A 19,932-nucleotide genomic window follows, 5' to 3' on the forward strand; every position below is an offset into this window, starting at 1 on the left:
ATATGTATATATATATATATATATATATATATATATATATATATATGTATATATGTATGTATATATGTATATGTATATATATTCAGATTGGGTAAATACTGTCAAATGATATGTACAAAGTAAGAGAAACAAAGTAAGGTAACCCAAAGGCAACATTGCAGATGCCCAGGATAGCTACAAATGCCTAAGTCAGCCACAACTTTATCAACAGGGAGTAAGGAAGGTTTTGAAGCGCCAGCTGAATGGCAAGAATAAAGTCCGAGCCATCAAATATGCAGTGAGAGTCATCAGATACTCAACTGGTATATTAGCCTGGCCAAAGGAGGAAATAGAAGCCACTGACATTAAGATTGCCATCAAGACTTGAAAGCTTCTCACAATGCATGGAGGGTTTTACCCCTAGTCCAGCATCCTTAGACTATACACCATGAGAAGGTAGTGTGGCAGAAGACTAGTGAGTTTCCGAGCCACTATACAGGATGAAACAACTAAAATGCTGAGTACATCAGGAGGAAAGCTCCCAATGATGAACTGATGAGTTAATGTCTCAGGCAGTAACAAAAACACGTCAAAGAAGAGGGGCCATCATGAAAAGATAAGCCCCTACACGGCATGTCCCACCGGCAGATGTATGTAAGATCCAGGCAGGTAAAGCATACATGGAGCGCTATAACCAAGCGGCTGGAATAATATACAGGAACATCTGTGCCGAGTATGGACTAAAGTCAAAGTGGGAGACACTACCAATTGATGGAGAATGGCAGGGCCAAGATACTGTGGGACTTCCAGATCCAGACCAACAAACAGATAATGGCCAACCAACTGGACCGTGTGGTGGTTGCCAAGAAAAAGAAGGCCGGGGTGATCGATGTAGCAATCCCAGGTGACTATAATATCAGGAAGAAGGTGCATGAGAAGCTGGAGAAATACCCAGGGCTAAAAGAAGAAATACAGAAGTTGTGGAGAGTCAACACGTCAGTAGTACCAGTGGTCATTGGAACACTTGGTGCTGTGACCCCCAAACTGGAAGAGTGACTCCAACAGATCCCAGGAACAACCTCAGATTTCAGTCCAGAAAAGCAAAGTCCCAGGAAAATCTAAGATACTGTGGAGAACCCTCAAACTCACAGGCCTCTGGTAAAGTACCCAAGTTTAAAGTTAAGTGGAATTGCCCAAGTTGGAGAATAGGGTGAGCTACAAGATTATATATGGCAGTGGTCACCTAAAAATTTGATGTTGCAGCCCAATTTGCAATATACATCTTTATTAGGCCTACAGTAGATGCACATATCAAAATGGAAGTTGGTACCTCACTTATTTTTCAAGTTATCCAGCTCCCATAACGGAAAGAGGATATTTACAAGTCCCCTCTTTGCTCCGCAACAGGGGACAACAAACCCCAACCCAGTTTTTGAAGAAAAATATTTGTGTATATCATAATGAATATATCATACTGTGTATATCATTGAATATCATAATAAATTAAACACAAAAAGAGCAGGGTATGTGTACTTACAAATAGGTTAGTACTAACCATTTCACTTCCAGAATGCAAGAATTGGGAATGAGCAGAAATGTCCCATACTGCAACCTGATACACCAAGAATACAAAATCAGTTATTAGAAATCAACATCTGGAAAAGTTAGTGATACTTAAATCCAATAAAATACCAGAAAGACAACAATAAACATTATGACTTTCAAATAAAATAAAAAGCAGACAGGCCTACAAATAGAGTTATGTGAAGGATGCAGAATATAAAAGATGTAAAATAGTAAAGCAAAGTTTAAAATTAGCACCTGGCCATTCACACAGCCACCAACAATAATGTTTGGATTGGACGGGCAGAACTCAAAGGCAACAACGTCGTCTGGGGACTCCAGGAGCAACTGTAAAAATCATAGAAAATTCTACATACTAAAGGTTGAATATTACACTTCAAAGTACGTCTATATATTACATGCTTACCAACACAGTGTTTATATTTGATGCAGTCTCTCAAAAATTCTAAATTCATCTTACAATTCACAAAGTCTGTCGCATACAAGAAAAGTATTCCATCATATATAAAGTACCAATAAGGTCAGGATGACTCTTCAGTAAAAATATAAAAAAGTGCTCCAGTTTTCCTACAAACAATACTAGTTTTAAATTATGTCAAAGAGTAATCAAAGCCACATAAAAGCTTTTCTTAAACGAATATTGGGGGGGAGGGGGGGGATGCAAATCTACTTTTAAACAGAAAGGTGCTCCCATCTCATAAGCTTTTTTGCTCATACCTGGGCTTTAGAGAAGTCAGCAAAGCTGTAGAAGACAATGAAAGAAGGTCTGGGGATAAATGTAGAGGGTTTGTCCGATTCCTCTTCATTTGGCTCTGTCAAAGCCACAGCTATCATACCTGCAACATCACAAGCCAACAAATTATGTTAAAATGTCCCTAAGATCTTTTTGGCTTTAAGTCTGATGACCACTTTACATATACTATAAAATATCAATCCCAAAGAAGGACTAATTTTAAATACTTTCAATGTGTGTCATGATTAGATTAGACTGATCAAAATTTGAATTTTGATTATTTTATTCTGAAAGACAAATTTGTTTACAGACTAGTAGGTTGTACTTTACCATGGATGATGGGGTGCCAGTGAACACTGCTGATTTTCTTGCCTTCAGAGTACGTATGGTCTTTAAAGGTCATTTGAAGTTCCAGATCCTCAGACTTTAGCCCAGACTTGTCATCAACTCTACGCCCTGTCCCAAAATCCTTCAATTCCTCAATGAACACATTGAAAATTGATTCCTCTTGCAGGGCTTGCAACATCCTACAAAGCAATAGACAATTTGATAAATCTTTCAGAAATACAATTATTATTATGCCTCCCACCTCCTTTACATCTCTTCATAGCTACAGTTAAATTGAGTGAATGTGGTAAAACTTACTTTTCTGTTTCCAAGAAACACAAAATAACAAAAACACATATACAGTAAGGGTGTCTTGGGTTATAAAACACAAGACTTTAGTTCTAAAATCAGAATTTTGGCAGGGAAAACATTCATGATGTTGATTTATATGCAAACCTTAGTGAAAATATGAATGTTCTATTGTCATCAACGTGTGGATTGGCACTTACTGGTTCTCATTAACAGAAATAAGCTATTTTACCTGGTTGTTACTGCTTTACAAAAATTCTTCATGCTCTCACTTTGAAGGATACTTTCTTTTTCCTCCTCACTAAACTCTCTTGGCTCATAGTGGGTCCAGTTATTCCTCTTAACAATCCTGTGGAATCGACACAAATGCACAAAACACTGTAGGAATGAAAAGAATGTTAACACAACAAGGAAGCAAATGGATTCATTTAGTGTCATTCAAGTATGAAATAAAAATCTTAACACTTCTGAAGTAAATGTATTTCTTGTGATTTGAAAAATATATAAGTCCTAAAGTACATAAGTTCCTTTTGACATCATAAATTACTGTACCATACCAGGGTGTCTGGGTACTGTTCTCCAGCACAACTGGAACAGCCTGTACTCCACGGTCTATCAGCATCACCTTGATGTTAAACCTCTTGTCTTCATAGGATTCAAATCCCACAAAGACAGTTTCACTGTCAGAAAAGTTGACTGGCAATTTAAGTGTCCTCCATTTTCTAAAGTAGCGTATCGTTATCTGATTAAGACAAGAAAACACAACTGACAAAATGATGCAACAGCAGCCCATGTATTAAAGAAAATTAAATTAATTAAATAGCATGTGTATTTAATATGGCTTCAATATACAGTACTTTAGTACCCTTGGTCTAGTCTCTTTGATAGATTCTGCTTCAATTTCATTTTCACTTCCAAGAGAAACCCATGGCTTTCGTTTTGGAGTTTTATTGACTTCAACCTCTAGCACTGCTGCTGTTTCAGTCTCAGGAGTTTCATTGACTTCATCGGTCTCAGGGGGCTGCAGAATGCAGACAAAATTACAAAAAGGCACAAACTTAAAATATAAATAAGATTCTGTATGAAAGCTGAAATCTTAGTAGGGCAAGAGTTTAGCATGACTTCTAAAACTGATATAAAAATCAAACAAATAAACAGGTAAATAATGAATAAATAATCTCATCCTTGGAGATTATTTACATTTTAAGTACATTTTAAATTACAAACCCTAACCCATTGCCTATATACAGTATCTGTGTGAAAACACTGATATAGAAACATTTAGTAAAACTTGAGAATGTTACATGAACACAATTTGTGATTTAATTAAAGTACTTTTAAAAAATTATATTTTTCTTTCAGCTGCTCTCTTCTTCAGGGGTCACCACAGTGAATTAACTCACACGAAGACTTAGCAATTGTTTTTACACTAGCTGCCCTTCCTGACACAACCACAGACCACTGAGCTATCACAGCCCTCTGTGTGGAGCAGAAAGTTGCTATCTAGGGCACCCGAGGGAGCAGATGGTGGGAGTTAAGGGCCTTGCTCAAGGGCCCAGAGTGGGGCAAATGAGGGTGGAGGCAGGTGTGGGTGTTTCATCTTTGCCAAAGTACTTTTTATACAAACTTAAAATCAAGTAGTGTGTACTTACATTGAGTATTCGGTTCTTGGCTTCTGGTGAAAGAACCAAGTAGAAGTTCTGATCGTAAGTAAACGTTGAGTCAAAAACTAACAAGATTTCTTCCTCTGGGTAATTCTGTAAGATAGAAGTATGCTGAATTAAAAACAAACTGCTAACTTTGGAATAAATGTGAAGTATATGAGCTGATTGTGGCAACCACAAAAACTCATTGCACAGTAGAAAAGTTTTGATGGAAATTGGCGATAAGATAATAAATTCAGATAAAAGATCTAATATTTTGGAATAAAATGCTGACAACCATGTAAGCATCATAACAGTGAAGAGGACGTTCCTCATGTTAAAGAAATAAACAACACTACTTTTAGTGTGCAAAGCTGATGAGTCTGTATGGGTCTCTGAGGAAACTTAATAACCACATTGATTCTGGGAAGGAGTGTGAATCGTAAGAGAGGTGGTTACCGGGTATTTAATCTAAATTATACCAAAGGAACAATTCTATTTAACTAGACGTTTTGTTTGCGATGACAGCCCTTGTCTTTAGATCTCCGTTTCATTGGACAGAAATACCTGGGTAATCAGTACAACAAAACATTAACCTTACCAGCAGAATCTGCTTCACGGGACTGAAATCAGACACTGCTGCTCTTGTCTTGATATCCTGTATGATGTCGTCTTTTTTCAGCAGCTTGTAAGGGCTCTGCTCTGTGACATCTTCATCAGCTCGGCAGTCAAAGAGCTTCTGGGTGGCTGATGTCAGGACCAAGGGGAAGATATCTTCAGGGTGATCTTGAAAATCAGTTACGAGAAGAAAAACAAAAGACAAAAGAGGCTGAGTTGGGCATGACCGCTTCTTTTTGTGGGTTCACAGTAACGACAATGGATGTTAAAACTAAAGGAAACTATTTTAATTTAGAATTCTTGAGACATGGCAAAATGCTGAATTTAACATTTATATTTTAGATTGGGACACTATTTGAAATAAACTCCCATTTAACATTATCAAGAATAAACAGAGAAAACATATGGGCTAACCAAGGATGATTTAAAAAAGAAACAGTGTACAAATAAAGCAATGAGTCTCCTAAACAAGGCAGGATCACAGGTTGACAAATATGGAGGATCATATATATGAGGCTGCAGTAGCTTGGAGGTCAGTGCCGTGGTCTTGTAATCCTGAGGTTGCGGGATCGAGCCGCGTCAGGAAGGGCATCCAGAGTAAAACAACTGCCAAATCTTTCAGGAGAGTTCACTTGCTGTGACAACCCCTGAAGAAGTGAGCAGCTGAAAGAAACTTACTATATATATGATGTGAAAATAAAGTAGACCCACAGAAATTAAGGATTAAGAATAGAATTTCCTCCATTTTTCTGATCAAATGCACAACACGCCTGATCCATCATATGCCACTTCCTGCAGGACTGACTGTCCTACAATATCACATGGGGAAATTCAGTAGTTTATTTGTATACTCCATGTCCTTCAAATCGTAGCATAGGCAGAGACCAGGAACACACAATAGTGTAAACATGGCTCTGCATAATAATAGTTTTCCTCCTGCTTGCGGTTTTCTCTCTTCAAAGTCTTTCCACAAGGTTGCTGAGAGGACGCCGGGAATGCTAAAGCAAAGCTTAAGTAACCACTTCCCAGCTGGGTGTGTCAACCTTTTCCACTCACACCACTTAGGCCTCCTTCCAAATCATTGTAGTGGAACCTCACACCCTTCATTTCACACAGTTATGTGTCAGCTTTGGAATTTGTATTCATGGGAAACGCTTGTTTAAGAGACATAGAGTGCATGATGTGTAATGTCCCACATCCCCTGAAGAATGCAATAGTTGCTTTTGTTGGGTTGTCTTAAGTAATTTTGAATTTATCAAGCCTTTTTAAAATCTCTTCTTTAATCTCCCTAAGGTTATATAATGTACTCCAAAATACTTCTACAGACTCTACGTACATCATTACTCTGACAAAACTGGCTGTTTGCATTGATAATGACTTTAAGAATACATCTAGGTTCAAGGTTCAAGGAGACTTTGTCATCCGCTTCATATGGGGTACATGAGGTGGAACGAAATTGTGTACTCAAGGTCCCAGTTACACCCAAAAATAGCAATATAAAGTATAAAAAATGAGAGTGAATGGTTGTTTGTCTCGTTTGTCTCTATGTGTCCCTGTGATGGATTTGCAACCTGTCCAGAGTATACCCCGCCTCTCGCACAGTGATAGCTGGATATGGGCACCAGTGACCCCCATGACCCAAAAAAGAAAAAGCGGGTAAAGATAATGGATGGATGGATAAAGTGTCAAATGTCCAATTAAAGTGTCATTACAGTTATTTGTCTGGTATGACTTATCATTTTATCCCTCAGTTAATTTCCTGCACTGCATGAAAAATAATCTGTAAAACTGTCAAATAAAAAAGTAATTAAGTCCAAAGCAGTGGTTATTTTTACTGTTGGTTTCTTCTATTTATGTTCAGGGCTACAAAATCTGTGTTAACAAGCAGTAAACACTAAATAGTTTGTCACGTTCTTTGGAGAAAATTGTATGCCTGCAGAAAATCCATGAAGGATAAAAAAAGAGAAGACAAGCTCTACACACAAATGCACTAATTAACCAGGAATAATGAAAGTAAAGAAAAGTTTAACAAATTAAAACTATTAGCATTCTCTTACCAGTCTTTCCATGTGGGGCAGAAGATTGACTGTTCCTGTCTGAGAGAAAAGTAAGAGTCAGCTCACTACTAAATCTTGCAGAGACAAAAATGCATGAAATTAACACGTTAGGTCTTTTCACCTTCATTTTTCCCTTTTCGACTTCTTGAACGCTTTCCTTTTTTCAGTGCCATCCTTGTCCTTTAGATTTACAGAATTTCTACAGTCAAAACAATCACAGTTATGACAAAAAAATCAGAAAACTAGACTTTTCTTTATCTACATTAATAGCTATACAGTATTTTAGTGGCCACCTGCAATACAGATCATGTTGAAATGCTTTAAATCAGTAGTTCTCAAAATGGGGTCCCCTGACGGACCCCTAGAGGTCTGCAAGCTGGGTCCGGGGACCCCATTTTGAGAACTGTTGATTTAAAGCATTTCAACATGATCTGTATTGCTTTGTTTTTACAAGCACGTTTAACAACCCGTTAAACTACATTAAAATGCAGGAAATCACATCTACTTTATTCAAAATTTTCTGGAGGAGGACCCCTAGACCCCCCACATTGCCACCCCAATAGCGTGCCCGCTATTTGTGTTCCGGCATGAATCGGTTTACAAATTAAGCTCCGTTACTACACTGCTGTTATGATTCTGTTCAGTTGAATGTAAAAGTATTCTGCAAGTGGCAATACATTTATGTTCATTAAGTGAGTAGGTAAAGTTTTAAAGGGGTTTCTGATACTGTGAATTTTCTCAAAACTGCCTTTTTTGGAAGTTTAAATTTTAAATTTTGTTAATTAAGTGTGTCTTCAATGAAAAATACCCCAATTTTAAAAGTACAAAAATTGTATTAACACTAATAAAGAACAGGTCTTAAATACTTAAGATAATGTTACACAAATATTTCCATTGCTTTAAAGAGATAAATTGAAGAAAATTGTTGAATAAATATGAGGGTTATGAGGAGGTCCCTGAAACATTTTCTCCTCTGTAAGGGGAGACATGGAAGATTTTCATGAGACTGACAATGCAGACATGTTCCTGTTTGTAGTATTTTACACTGCTTTATAATGTAGCTGTTTTTTGTTTCTTTTTATATATATATATAATTTCTTCTATTTACTTTTTATTGTATATGCTTTTACATGATTGTATTGCTGTCTGTACCTCATATTTGTTCTTTGTTTAAAACAAGTCTCTCTTGTAAAGGAGACCTCGAGGCTCACTGAGACTAACCTTTATAAATAAAGGGTGACTGAAAATTAAGAGGGTCCCTGAACTCAAAAAGTTTAAAAATCCCTGCTTTAAATGCATCATCAATGCATATAGCGACATTTAGTGGAAACTATAAGAACTGCAGCTTAAGTTTTAATCTGCAGAGGCAATGAAGTGAGTAAATTAAATAAATACAATAAATTTGCTGACGTAGGAGAAAGTGTGCTGCTTGTTCTTACAGCTGGTTTCGCCTTGGGGTTTTGGGGAGGGTTTTTAGGTCCCGCTGTCAATAACAGTAATTTGTTTTTTATTTATTTTCTCGGATGAACCAGAGTAAACTGTTTGGTATTTTGTATACTGTTTAATATTTGACAGTATTATTCTCTAACTTTGCGAATTATGTGAATATGACAAATAATTTTGGTTTTGTTACTTGGAATGTTAAAGGTCTGACCCATCCTGTGAAAAGGAAGAAAGCACATCTTAAAGTGTTAAGTGAACAAAACTACAGAGAGACAGGAGTCTGTCAGAGGGGGCAGGGGAGTGATTTGCGCATGCGCACAAAGAACTGCCGTTGGGGCTAGCCCGAGCAAAATCTGCTATTAAAAAAAAAATACTATTTCTCTCAATAGGCGCAAAAAATAAAAATCTAAGTTCTACAATGAGTTGTATGACTGTTGTTAGACTGTTCTAATGGTATTGGAAAACAATTGTGCAGTTCATCAAGTAGGCATAAAAACATTTAAAATTCCATTCATCAGTTAGCTTCATTAGCCTTGCTAATTCGTAAGGGTAACCCCACATTTTACATAGAAAACTGCGCCTCAAATTAGGTTAAACATTAACTAGCTTAATTTAAATGATTTTACGTTGATAAACTACTGATTACAAAGCAAAATTAAACAAACATATTCAGTTTACCGTTTGTTCAAGTTTTCTCTCTTGAATCGCTCAAAAGTACCTCTCGTGAACTGAACTGTTAGGTTGCTATTAGTTACAAGTGAGGAGGGGCAAGCAAACCCACTATTGGACTGACCGATGGATAAACCAATCAGATTTTAGGTCTTTAGTGACGTAACGTAAGAGGCGGGAATACTTGCAAGAAAGTTGATACTCATGTAGAAGTTCAGTCGATTCCAGTCAGTGCAGTCATGAGTCTCGCAATAAAATAAGAATCTTGTAATATTTTGTATCGAAACGAAGAGTTTTTGATTCGGAGTTCATATTGTAAACGGCGGTGGATGCTGTGGAAGTTGACTACCTTGTATCTGCGCGACATTGGTAATGTTTTGATAATGAATAATTGACCATTTCTCCAGGAAGTTGTTCTCTGATCTGCTGTGCATTATTAATAACCTTCACTATCTTTGTCTTTGGATCAAAACTTAATCGTATGCAAAGCCTATGAAAGTATTTCTTTTTTTCTGTCTTGTGCGACTGTCTTTAATCTACTTCCTTATTCTTTGAACAAAGTAAACCATCCAACTAAACCAGAAAAACAGTCAGTCCAAAAAACAATAGTTATACTTTGGTTAGATTTTTTTCTTTTTACTTTCAGTTATTACCATGCTATAATCTTTTCTGTCACAGGTTATGAACTAAAATTCTCCGCAGTATATAACTAAATAACATATTTTGCATTATTTTCAGATATGGAGGAGTCCAGTGATGTGTATGATGGTTATAACATAAACGACCCCAATCCCTGTGAAGACCATCAGAACCTGGAGGATCTGGTCCAAGTGAACTGCCTCAGAAGGAGGATCAAATACTACTTCATGAACCCCTGTGAGAAGTACCACGCAAGAGGGCGTAAACCATGGAAACTCATACTACAGATTGTTAAAATTGCTATTATTACTATACAGGTGTGTAGACTGACAATCTGAAATTCATCCAGAATAAATGTGCTCACGTCCTGTCTGTTCAGCATTCTGCTTCTCTTTCTTTGCCATTGCAGTTGGTGTCTTTTGGACTGAGCAATCAGCTGGTTGTTACTTTTAAGGAGGAAAATCTGATGACTTTACAGCACCTCTTTTTGAAAGATTATGCTGACGGAGGCATGGATACGTATGCTATATACAGACAGGCAGATGTTTATGATCACATTGAGTACATTATTGCTCAGGTAAGACAATTGTATAGAAAAAACAGCAAGACAGTGACTTTCTGTACAATACTGATTTTTTTTTTTCATGTAGCATTACATATCTCCATTTGATTTTGTGCTACTGTAAATTATTGTTGGATTTTTACAACTCTGCTAACTTACATGACATAAAAACAAAAAGACGTGATTGTTAACATACTAATCTTGCCCTTGACAAGGATGGTGTAAATATGTTATAAAATAGTAAATCTAATCTGCTGAGTTTCTGCTGTACATCCGGATATCGTCAAAATGTTTGTGGGGTTATAACACGTTTGACCTTTTCTACAGTATGGACAACTGCACAACAACACAGTGGGAAATCTTGAATATGACAGAAATGGCAGCTCTTACACACCTCTGACACTGTGTCAGACGTTCTACAGGAACGGTAGCATCAATCCTGGAACTGAGACCTTTGAGATTGATGCTCAAGTGGAAACTGGTAAGCATGATTGTTGCTGCTCTTCATAATTTAAATTGTACCACTTTACAATAAGGCCCCCCTTATAGATGGCTAATAAATAGTTTATATATGTTATTAACTCCCTTATAAACACTTTATAAATCAGTAATAATTATTCATTAATTAAGGGTGACAGAGACAAAACTGACCAGTTTCTTGCCAAATAGTGATCCAAATCTGTTCACATATACAGTAAGGAGAGTAAGTATTTGAACACCCTGCGACTTTGCAAGTTCTCCCACTTAGAAATCATGGAGGGTCTGAAATTTTCATCTTAGGTGCATGTCCACTGTGAGAGACATAATCTAAAAAAATAAAAATAAAGAAGAAGTAAGAAAGGTGAGGAATCAGCCCAGAACCACACGGGAGGAGCTGGTCAATGACCTGAAGAGAGCTGGCACCACTGTTTCCAAGGTTACTGTGGGTAATACACTAAGACGTCGTAGTTTAAAATCATGCATGGCATGGAAGGTTCCCCTGCTTAAATCAGCACACGCCCAGGCCCGTCTTAAGTTTGCCCATGACCATTTGGATGATCCAGAGGAGTCATGGGAGAAAGTTCTGTGGTCAGATGAGACCAAAATAGAACTTTTTGGTCTAAATTCCACTCACTGTGTTTGGAGGACGAAGAATGATGAGGATCATCCCAAAAACACAATCCCTGCTGTGAAGCATGGGGGTGGAAGCATCATGCTTTGGTGGTGTTTTTCTGCACATGGGACAGGACGACTGCACTGTATTAAGGAGAGGATGACCGAGGTCATGTATTGCAAGATTTTGGGGAACAACCTCCTTCCCTCAGTTGCAGCACTGAAGATGGGTCGTGGCTGGTTCTTCCAACATGACAATGACCCGAAGCACACAGCCAGGAGAACCAAGGAGTGGCTCCGTAAGAAGCACATCAAGGTTCTGGAGTGGCCTAGCCAGTCTCCAGACCTAACCCTATAGAAAATCTTTGGAGGGAGCTCAAACTCTGTGTTTCTCAGCAACAGCCCAGAAACCTGGCTGATCTAGAGAAGATCTGTGTGGAGGAATGGGACAAAATCTCTGCTGCAGTGTGTGCACACCTGGAGAAAAAACTACAGCAAACCTTTGACCTCTGTAATTGCAAACAAAGGCTACTGTACCAAATATTAACACTGATTTTCACGGGTGTTCAAATACTTATTTACAGCAGTAACACGTAAAAATCATACATTGTGATTTTTTTTAGATTATGTCTCTCACAGTGGACATGCACCTAAGATGACAATTTCAGACCCCTCCATGATTTCTAAGTGTGAGAACTTGCAAAGTCGCAGGGTGTCCAAACACTTATTTTCCTCACTGTATATTTCATCTAGAGTTGCTCTATTAAACATTTCAGACTAAGTTACTACCTTGTAAGCACAATAAGCAATTGTAAATTTATTTAGTATATAATATTGTATATGCTAAATAAACTTTATCACTGCATTATAAGTATCTACAACTAATATATCCTAAAAAAAAAATAGATTTACAAATGCTTATTGTGCTTACAAGGTAGACTTAGTGTGAAATGTTTAATATAACAACTCTATTTGAAATATATAGATGAACAGATTTGGCTCAGTATTTGGCAAGAAGCTGGTTAGTTTTGTCTCTATCATCCTTAATGCATAATTATTAATGATTTATGAAGTGTTTATAGAGGAGTTAATAACATATATCAATTATTTATTAGCCATCTATAAAGGGGAGCTTTATTGTAAAGTGGTATCATTTTAAATTAAACTTGAATATACTTTTTTCCCTCAAAAACTGACAAAACTATGAAATTACATCACAATGCACTGAATAACACTGTTGCATTATACCGAATGGCCGCCATCTTGAATGGATTGGCTCTAAAGTTGTTGAGGTACATCCTGTGCTAAATTTTTAAAAGTTTAATTAAAATCTATACAGTACTGGTAGTTTATGAAATATTTAGCTAACAAAACGGACACTGCTGACTCCAAACATCTAAAGGCAAAACTTTAATCGAAGCATCTTTTAGTGCTCTGAAAATGTGTCAGGCTAATTTTAGCACTTTTTTTCTTTTCTTCCAAAGATTAAGTATATAAAAAAATTCTTATAAATAAAACATGTTTAAACAAAACATGACCAGAGTTAAAAAAAAAAAGGGAAGTCGAAAACCTTGTGATGTGCAAGGAATGGAAATGACAACCACTGGAAAATTTAAGTTTGGTCTAAGTTTACCGTTTTGGCCAACACGTACGAGTTCTTTAAGGAAGCAGATGTATCAAGTGCTGCATTATGATACTCAGTCTTCATAATCACCACAGATGCTTCAGGTGAAATAGTTTGAAATGAGTATTAGCACAGCTCAATAGATAAGTAAATCTATGGAAGGCCCCTGCATAATTATGTGTTTTTTTTTAAAGATTTTTATTCATGTTTGTATTTTATTTATTGATTTTTCTTCCTTTCTTGTCTGTTTTTAACAGAATGCCTTGAAGTTTATCCAATTCATTCCTCATCACCACGTGACCCACTGCACAACTTAGAACTGTATTTCAAAAGGTTTGTGAGAAACCTTTGTACGTCTGACTGACAGCAGCGTTATCATTCCCCCCGCTGCGGTTGCATTTGGTTCATGTAAAGTTTTCCTCCCTGTTCTGTCTTCCAGGATGCTCTCCGTGGTGATCACGTTCGTTCTCAAAGGCATCAATTTGCAAACCGTGCAATATCGAGAGCTCCCGGACTGCTACGACTTCACTGTTCTTGTACGTCACTGAACCAGTTTGTTAAACATAAGTTATTAGACTGACGAAAGAATCAAAACGAAACACTTGTGCGTGTTAACATAACCCAAAAAAGAGATTAATAACAGTGTGGAAAACTGAAATGAATGCTGCATTTATTGTTTTTTTTAACACAAACAGGTAAAGTATAACGAAAATGTTATATCTGACGGAGAAATATATTCTCTCTTAACTTTACTTACAGTAAATAAAAGATCCACACTCAATGGCAGGAGAAGATTTTTAACCAGCATTTTTACTTGCAAGAACTCATTCAAGACAGATTACATACATAGATACATAATGCATGGAATGAGCCTGGAATAGAGTTTGCTGCGGACTTTTGTACAGCAGCAGGGTCCAGCAGGTGTTCCCTTAAAGCCAGCTGCAGTCAGACACAGACATGATCCGTGGTTGTCGGCGAGTTGGCGTCCAGATAAAGTCAACGCCAATCAGACACTGCGAGCTGGCCTTCAGGTGGAGACGAGAATGTTTTGTTCACACATTACAGAAAGATGTTCTCTGCCATAATATAATAAAAATATTCATATAAAAAAATCTCTAACACTATCCCAGTTTCTAATGTTTGTGTAGTATAACAATGACTTCTCCTGGCAGGGGTTTGTTTTAAAGTTGCAGAGATAAAATAAGAATTGTGTGAACGCTTATGAAGCATTCGCTCTATTGTGATCCATTTTTCTTCCGTACGATTTTCAGCATCTTTCTTGTTCCACAATTTGTGCTCTTTCAACAAACCATAAATGAAAACGTTCAGCTCTTTCAGGACAATCCTGCTATGACTTTTGGTATTGGTGCAACTTTAGCTTTTTGAAATATTTAGCCTTTTCTGACACTTTTTTTTTTTCTCATAGAAAATGAATTGAGGTTGTTTGTTGCTCTTCTTCCAACTTCTTTCTGCTAATTTCAGCTTGTTGTGCTCCTTTCAGCTTATTTCTGCAAGTGTCAGCTTTTCTGCTATTTCAGCTCCTATTTAGCTTTTTTATGATAATTTTAGCTATTTCAGCTAATTCCACTTTTATTTTATTTTTTTTTGCACTCATTTCAACTTTTTCTCCCTAATTCAGCAAGAATGTGCTCTTTCTACTTCCTTCTGGTAATTTAAGCTTCTTTCTGCCTTTTTAGCTACCGGTATTTTTCAGAAGTTTTTATTTGTGCAAATTTATGCTTTTTTTCCAGATAATGTTCACTTTTTTGTGCTCATTTCATTTTTTCAGCCTAATTGGGCGAACATGTTCTTTCTGCTTTCTTCTGCTAATTTAAGCTTGTTCTACCTTTACAGCTACTTTTTAGAATTGTCTAGGTAGTTAGATTGTTCTCAGCTGAATCAAAGTTTTTTTTTAGTAATTTCTGCTACTTTCAGCTGAATTAACTTCTTTCTGATAATTTCAGCTTGTCATACTACTTTGTTTAATTATGCTAGTTTCAGCTTTTTCTGCCATTTCAGCTACTATTTAGCTTTATTATGTTAAATTTAGCTTTTTCAACTAATTTCACACTTTTGAGCTCATTTCAGCTCCTTCTGCTTCCTTCTGGTAGTTTAAGTTCCTTTCTGCCTTTCAGCTACATTTCAGCCATTTTTTGGTAATTTAAGCTTTTTTTTTAGCTAATTTCCTAATTCTGTGCTAATTTCTGTTTATTTAAACCTCTTTCATCAAATGTGTGTTCTTTCTGCTTTCCTCTGCTAATTTAGGCTTATTCTTCCATTTCAGCTACATTTTAGTATGCTTTTTTAAGCTAATTTCAGCTGTTTTTCAGCAAGTTCTTCTGTAACAAGCATTCATACTGCATTTTTTCAGGAAATGTAGTTTTTCTAGTTATTTTTGTTTGTTTGAAATATGTCTGTCTGGTCAACAGATTACCTTCAACAACCATGCTCACAGCGGCAGGATAAAGGTCGACCTGGATACTGACGTGGACATTAATGAATGCAATGAGTGGAAAATACACGGAGCCTGTAAGTTCACCGAGATGATTTAAATGCATGCAGAGGCTCACATGCATGACCGTCAAGCTCTGTTCAGGTTTTGTTGTTCTAAAACAATTTCTTTATTCCCTCAGCTGCTAGAAACCTGTACCTGACGGTGCTGTTCGACTGCATCATCGTAATAATCTGTATCACCTCGTTTGTACTCTGCACACGCTCGGTGGTAAAAGGGATTCTGTTGATGCTTGTAAGTAAAATAAAATAAGTTGGATGTATTTTAGTCATCCATCCTACCTGATGGTTTATTAGTGCAGAAGCTATCAAATATGTCAAGTTAATTTGATTGATGTGCATTTGTGTTATGTAAAACTAAATAACTAGAAGCATGTCATTTTCTGCACAACAACACTGTGAATGCTGAATACATTTGCTGAAGAGACTTAAACTGAATTGTTTAAACTAGAAGAATCAAAACATTTCCCGAAACCTAGCTAAAAGCTAAATGATCAAAATATTAGCTAAAAGTAGCAAAACATTAAATAAAAGCTAAAAGTTGCAGAATGGCAGCATAAAACTTGTTCTTCTTCTTCTTTCGGCGTTTCCCTCTTCAGGGGTCGCCACAGTGAGTCATCCTCCTCCATCTCACTCTGTCCTCACTCCAACTACCTCCATGTCCTCTCTAACCGCATACATAGTTCTCCTCTGTCTTTTTCCTGGCAGCTGCATTTCTAACATCCTTCTACCAGTATACCCACTGCCCTCCTCTGGACATGTCCAAACCATCTCAGTCTGGTCTCTCTAACTTTATCTCCCAGTTGTTCAACCTGTGCTGTACCTCTGATGATCTCATTCCTAATCTTATCCATCCTTGTCACTCCTAATAACCTCAATCTTCATTTTGGCCACTTTCAGTTCTTTCTCCTGTCTTTTTGTCAATGTCTCTGTCTCCAGGACATACAAGAAGCCAAAGTGGAAGTATGCTGAAGCAGAGTTCAAAAGCAATTGACACCTCAGTGTATTTCTATGGGGAAATATTTATAAATTACTGTAAATAAAAATTTTGTGCAAAGTATAAAAAGTTATAAAGTCATAGCACCTTTGGCCTGAATGAGCTGAGCACATTATTTACTGTATAAACGGCTAAATTATCATAAAGTATGCAGAAGTAGACTGTAAACAACAAACAGGAAAAATATTGTGTTAATGTTAACTCAGCATTTATAAAATATTGTTTAACTTTTCATTTACATAAAGTCAGTTTTACATAATTTTAATGAAACATGTGCTGTTGGGTACATATGAGAGCCTTCTTACGTCATGATTTTTTTTGTTGTTGCTATAAATGCGTACTACCCGTTTATATTTTATTTATTTTATGTAAACCTTTATTTTACCAGGAATGAAATCCATTGAGATTATTAATCTCTTTTACAAGGATGTCCTGGGTAAGGTGCAAACAAGCCATTACAAATACAACATCAGTCTCAACAGTTACAGCAATATTAAAACATTTACAACAAAACATCTGGTAATAAGACATGAAATACGATGCAAGTTTAAAAAAAAATCACAATTTAAGACACTTAAACATTACAGGTGCAAGATGTGACTGCAGCCTCTTGACAGTTTGCATGTCTGTATACTCATCTCTCACGTCTTAAAGGTAAACAGGACCAGGCATGATTTACTGGATGAAACCTAACAAGCTGCTAATTGCTGGGAGTGACCGCTTATTTCTTAATCCGAACTAATCTCTCGTTTGTTTTGATTTGTGTGGATTTCTCACGCTGTCGTCTGTCTTTAGAAAATTTATAATTTTATACTCAGTAAAATTTAGCTGCTGATTTTCTTTTATGGTAAAAGCTGTTTTATTATGTTCTAAACTACACCTGGACCTGCCATTCTGTGTCTGTTTCTCCTTCCTGTTCCTCTCAAACCCAACCCGGTCGATGGCCGCTCGTCCTGAGCGTGGTTCTGCTGGAGGTTTCTTCACGTTTAAGAGCGAGATTTCCTTTCCACTGTTCCCAGTGTGCTTGCTCAGGATGGGAGACTGTGGCAAAGTGAAGATTCAGCACAATCTGCTGCCTTCTTTAGACAGATAACTTTTACTAATTGGCTTTTTAAATGTGAATGTTTCTATCCAGTGCCCTGAGACAACTTCTGTTGTGACTTGACGCTATATAAATAAACTGAACTGATTTGAAACAGGAGTATGTCCATCACTGCAACAACCACTGTGGTAAAGACGTACCGTGGTCGGACAAGTTGGAGTTTGTGAACGGTTGGTACATCCTGATCATCATCAGCGACATTCTGACCATCACAGGCTCCTTTCTCAAGATTGAAATTCAGACTAAGGTAATGAGAATTAGCTGTGACTAGCTTTTATTTCAGGCCAAATGTACAATTTATCAGGATGTTTAAATCTTTTTGTAGGTCCTAACAAGCTACGACGTGTGCAGCATCTTCCTCGGCACAGGCACCATGTTTGTTTGGATCGGCGTCATTCGCTACATGGGCTACTTCAGGAAGTATAATGTAAGGCCAAAGTTCACTTATTAAAGAGAAGAAATTGAATATTGTGAATATTGTATAAGTTCAGTGGATCAAACATTATTCTCATTTTTGTGATCAAAAATAAAATATGATAAAAATGCCTCACAAAAAACACCAACAATTGGTTTTAAATGATAAAATACTTAACTGTCATTAGGATTATTTTACAGAACCAATAATAAAATTTGCATTCAGTTACAAAAGATAATCCAAATGTTCTTGAAAGCAATGCAGGTATAATCCAAGCGGTGGTCTTAAATGTATAAACTTTTTTTTTTTTTTCCAGATTCTCATTGTGACTTTAAGGACAGCTTTTCCAAACGTTATTCGCTTCATCTGCTGCGCTGGAATCATTTACCTGAGTTACCTTCTATGTGGCTGGATTGTAATTGGCCCGTATCACGAAAAGGTAATATTAACTTTTTTTTTTTTTTTTTTAAATCAGAGTATTGTAGTCCGATTATTTGTGATCTTGTTTCAGTTTCGGAGCTTAAACACCGGCTCAGAGTGTCTGTTCTCGCTGATCAACGGAGACGACATGTTCCCCACCTTTAAGAACATGAAGCAGAAGAGCAGCCTGGTGTGGATTTTCAGCAGAGTGTACATCTATACCTTTGTGTCGCTCTTCATTTACATGATCCTCAGCCTTTTCATCACCATCATCACAGACACATACTACACACTCAAGGTAAAGATACAAGTTTACTGTTTATTGCTCACAATCCCATGTTAAAGATGTGAAACTTCAAATACTGTTGGAAATTTACTCAAATGCTTGTTTTCTCTTAGCAACAGCAGCAAAGTGGAGGCCCAACTTCAGAGCTGCAAATGTTCCTGTCAGTGTGTACAGATCTGCCAACATCTGGAGTTTACAGACTTGATAAGACAAACGGCTGCCTCATCAGCTGCTGCATGAACAGGTACGGTCAGAGCTTTATGCCGTGATAACTAACGACACCTTGCATTTATCTTCCTTTCCCAGACACCAATAAATTTTCGTACTTTAAAAGCTTTATTTTTCCCATTCCAGATGCAGGAGGCGTCATGAGAGGCTGACTTCAGAAGCATAGCAGTTTTTTCTTTTTTTTTTTTTTTACAGGAACACATGGCTGTAGTGTAAAAGTTGTAAATATTGTGCACTTTATACTTTTACATTCAGTGAAACGGAGTTGAGCACTTTAAAAATATATATATTTTTTGAAGTTTGATCATGTAAAGGAGTATTTCTTGTACTAAAATAACTCATTTGGACCTGAGGTCTGGTGTCAGTGTGATGCTTTGCACTGGAAAGCATCTTATAAATGCACTTTAATATTGAAGATACAAAAAAAAAAAAAGCTATGAACTTTACATGACATTGACACAAGAAAAACTATGTTGCACATGTGAATCATGAATAAATAAATATGCTGAAATGTAAATGAGTTCTTATTTTTTCCACTGTCAGAAGGTAAGAGTATAAAAAGGTAAATTTATTATTCACCCCGCACTTTAATCTTCTGTAGAAGCTCGTTACAATGCTGAAAAATCCCATTTCAGTTTATAGTAATAAAACCACCCATAAAACCTTTAACACAGTAAAAGGGACAGTCTTTAAA

The 19,932-nt window shown here is 36.8% G+C and overlaps 2 protein-coding genes across 2 annotated transcripts in view; one reads left to right on the plus strand and one right to left on the minus strand.

The window, feature by feature from the left end:
- Positions 1-7,423, minus strand: part of dnai3 (dynein axonemal intermediate chain 3) — a 31,587-nt gene extending 24,164 nt beyond the window's left edge. The window contains exons 1-10 of the mRNA XM_037698083.1: positions 7,372-7,423; positions 5,177-5,361; positions 4,581-4,689; positions 3,798-3,934; positions 3,490-3,674; positions 3,165-3,281; positions 2,627-2,823; positions 2,281-2,399; positions 1,801-1,890; positions 1,535-1,591 (exon numbers count right to left, since the gene is read on the minus strand). Coding sequence (XP_037554011.1) covers positions 1,535-1,591; positions 1,801-1,890; positions 2,281-2,399; positions 2,627-2,823; positions 3,165-3,281; positions 3,490-3,674; positions 3,798-3,934; positions 4,581-4,689; positions 5,177-5,361; positions 7,372-7,423 — 1,248 coding nt within the window. The remainder of the gene's footprint in view (positions 1-1,534; positions 1,592-1,800; positions 1,891-2,280; positions 2,400-2,626; positions 2,824-3,164; positions 3,282-3,489; positions 3,675-3,797; positions 3,935-4,580; positions 4,690-5,176; positions 5,362-7,371) is intronic.
- Positions 7,424-10,102: 2,679 nt separating this feature from the next.
- On the plus strand, positions 10,103-19,496 carry mcoln3b (mucolipin TRP cation channel 3b). Its single transcript, XM_037698014.1, has 13 exons — positions 10,103-10,318; positions 10,411-10,578; positions 10,891-11,044; positions 13,537-13,612; positions 13,719-13,815; positions 15,709-15,808; positions 15,913-16,025; positions 17,987-18,136; positions 18,215-18,316; positions 18,621-18,743; positions 18,816-19,022; positions 19,124-19,254; positions 19,365-19,496. Exons 1-13 carry the CDS (start codon positions 10,103-10,105, stop codon positions 19,402-19,404), a joined length of 1,677 nt encoding a protein of 558 aa, XP_037553942.1. The 3' UTR covers positions 19,405-19,496.
- Positions 19,497-19,932: the final 436 nt, after the last annotated feature.

The sequence above is a fragment of the Nematolebias whitei genome, chromosome 3 (assembly GCF_014905685.2).
Source record: "Nematolebias whitei isolate Nwh7 chromosome 3, NemWhi1, whole genome shotgun sequence".
Lineage (NCBI taxonomy): Eukaryota > Metazoa > Chordata > Actinopteri > Cyprinodontiformes > Rivulidae > Nematolebias > Nematolebias whitei.

What these genes read in the sequence shown, in the direction of transcription:
- mcoln3b (XM_037698014.1), top strand. Translation starts at nt 10,103, where the DNA reads ATGGAGGAGTCCAGTGATGTGTATGATGGTTATAACATAAACGACCCC. An exon ending in AAGGGATTCTGTTGATGCTT is followed by an intron (nt 16,026 to 17,986) that starts GTAAGTAAAATA and finishes GATTTGAAACAG; the next exon opens with GAGTATGTCCATCACTGCAA. An exon ending in GCTACTTCAGGAAGTATAAT is followed by an intron (nt 18,317 to 18,620) that starts GTAAGGCCAAAG and finishes TTTTTTTTCCAG; the next exon opens with ATTCTCATTGTGACTTTAAG.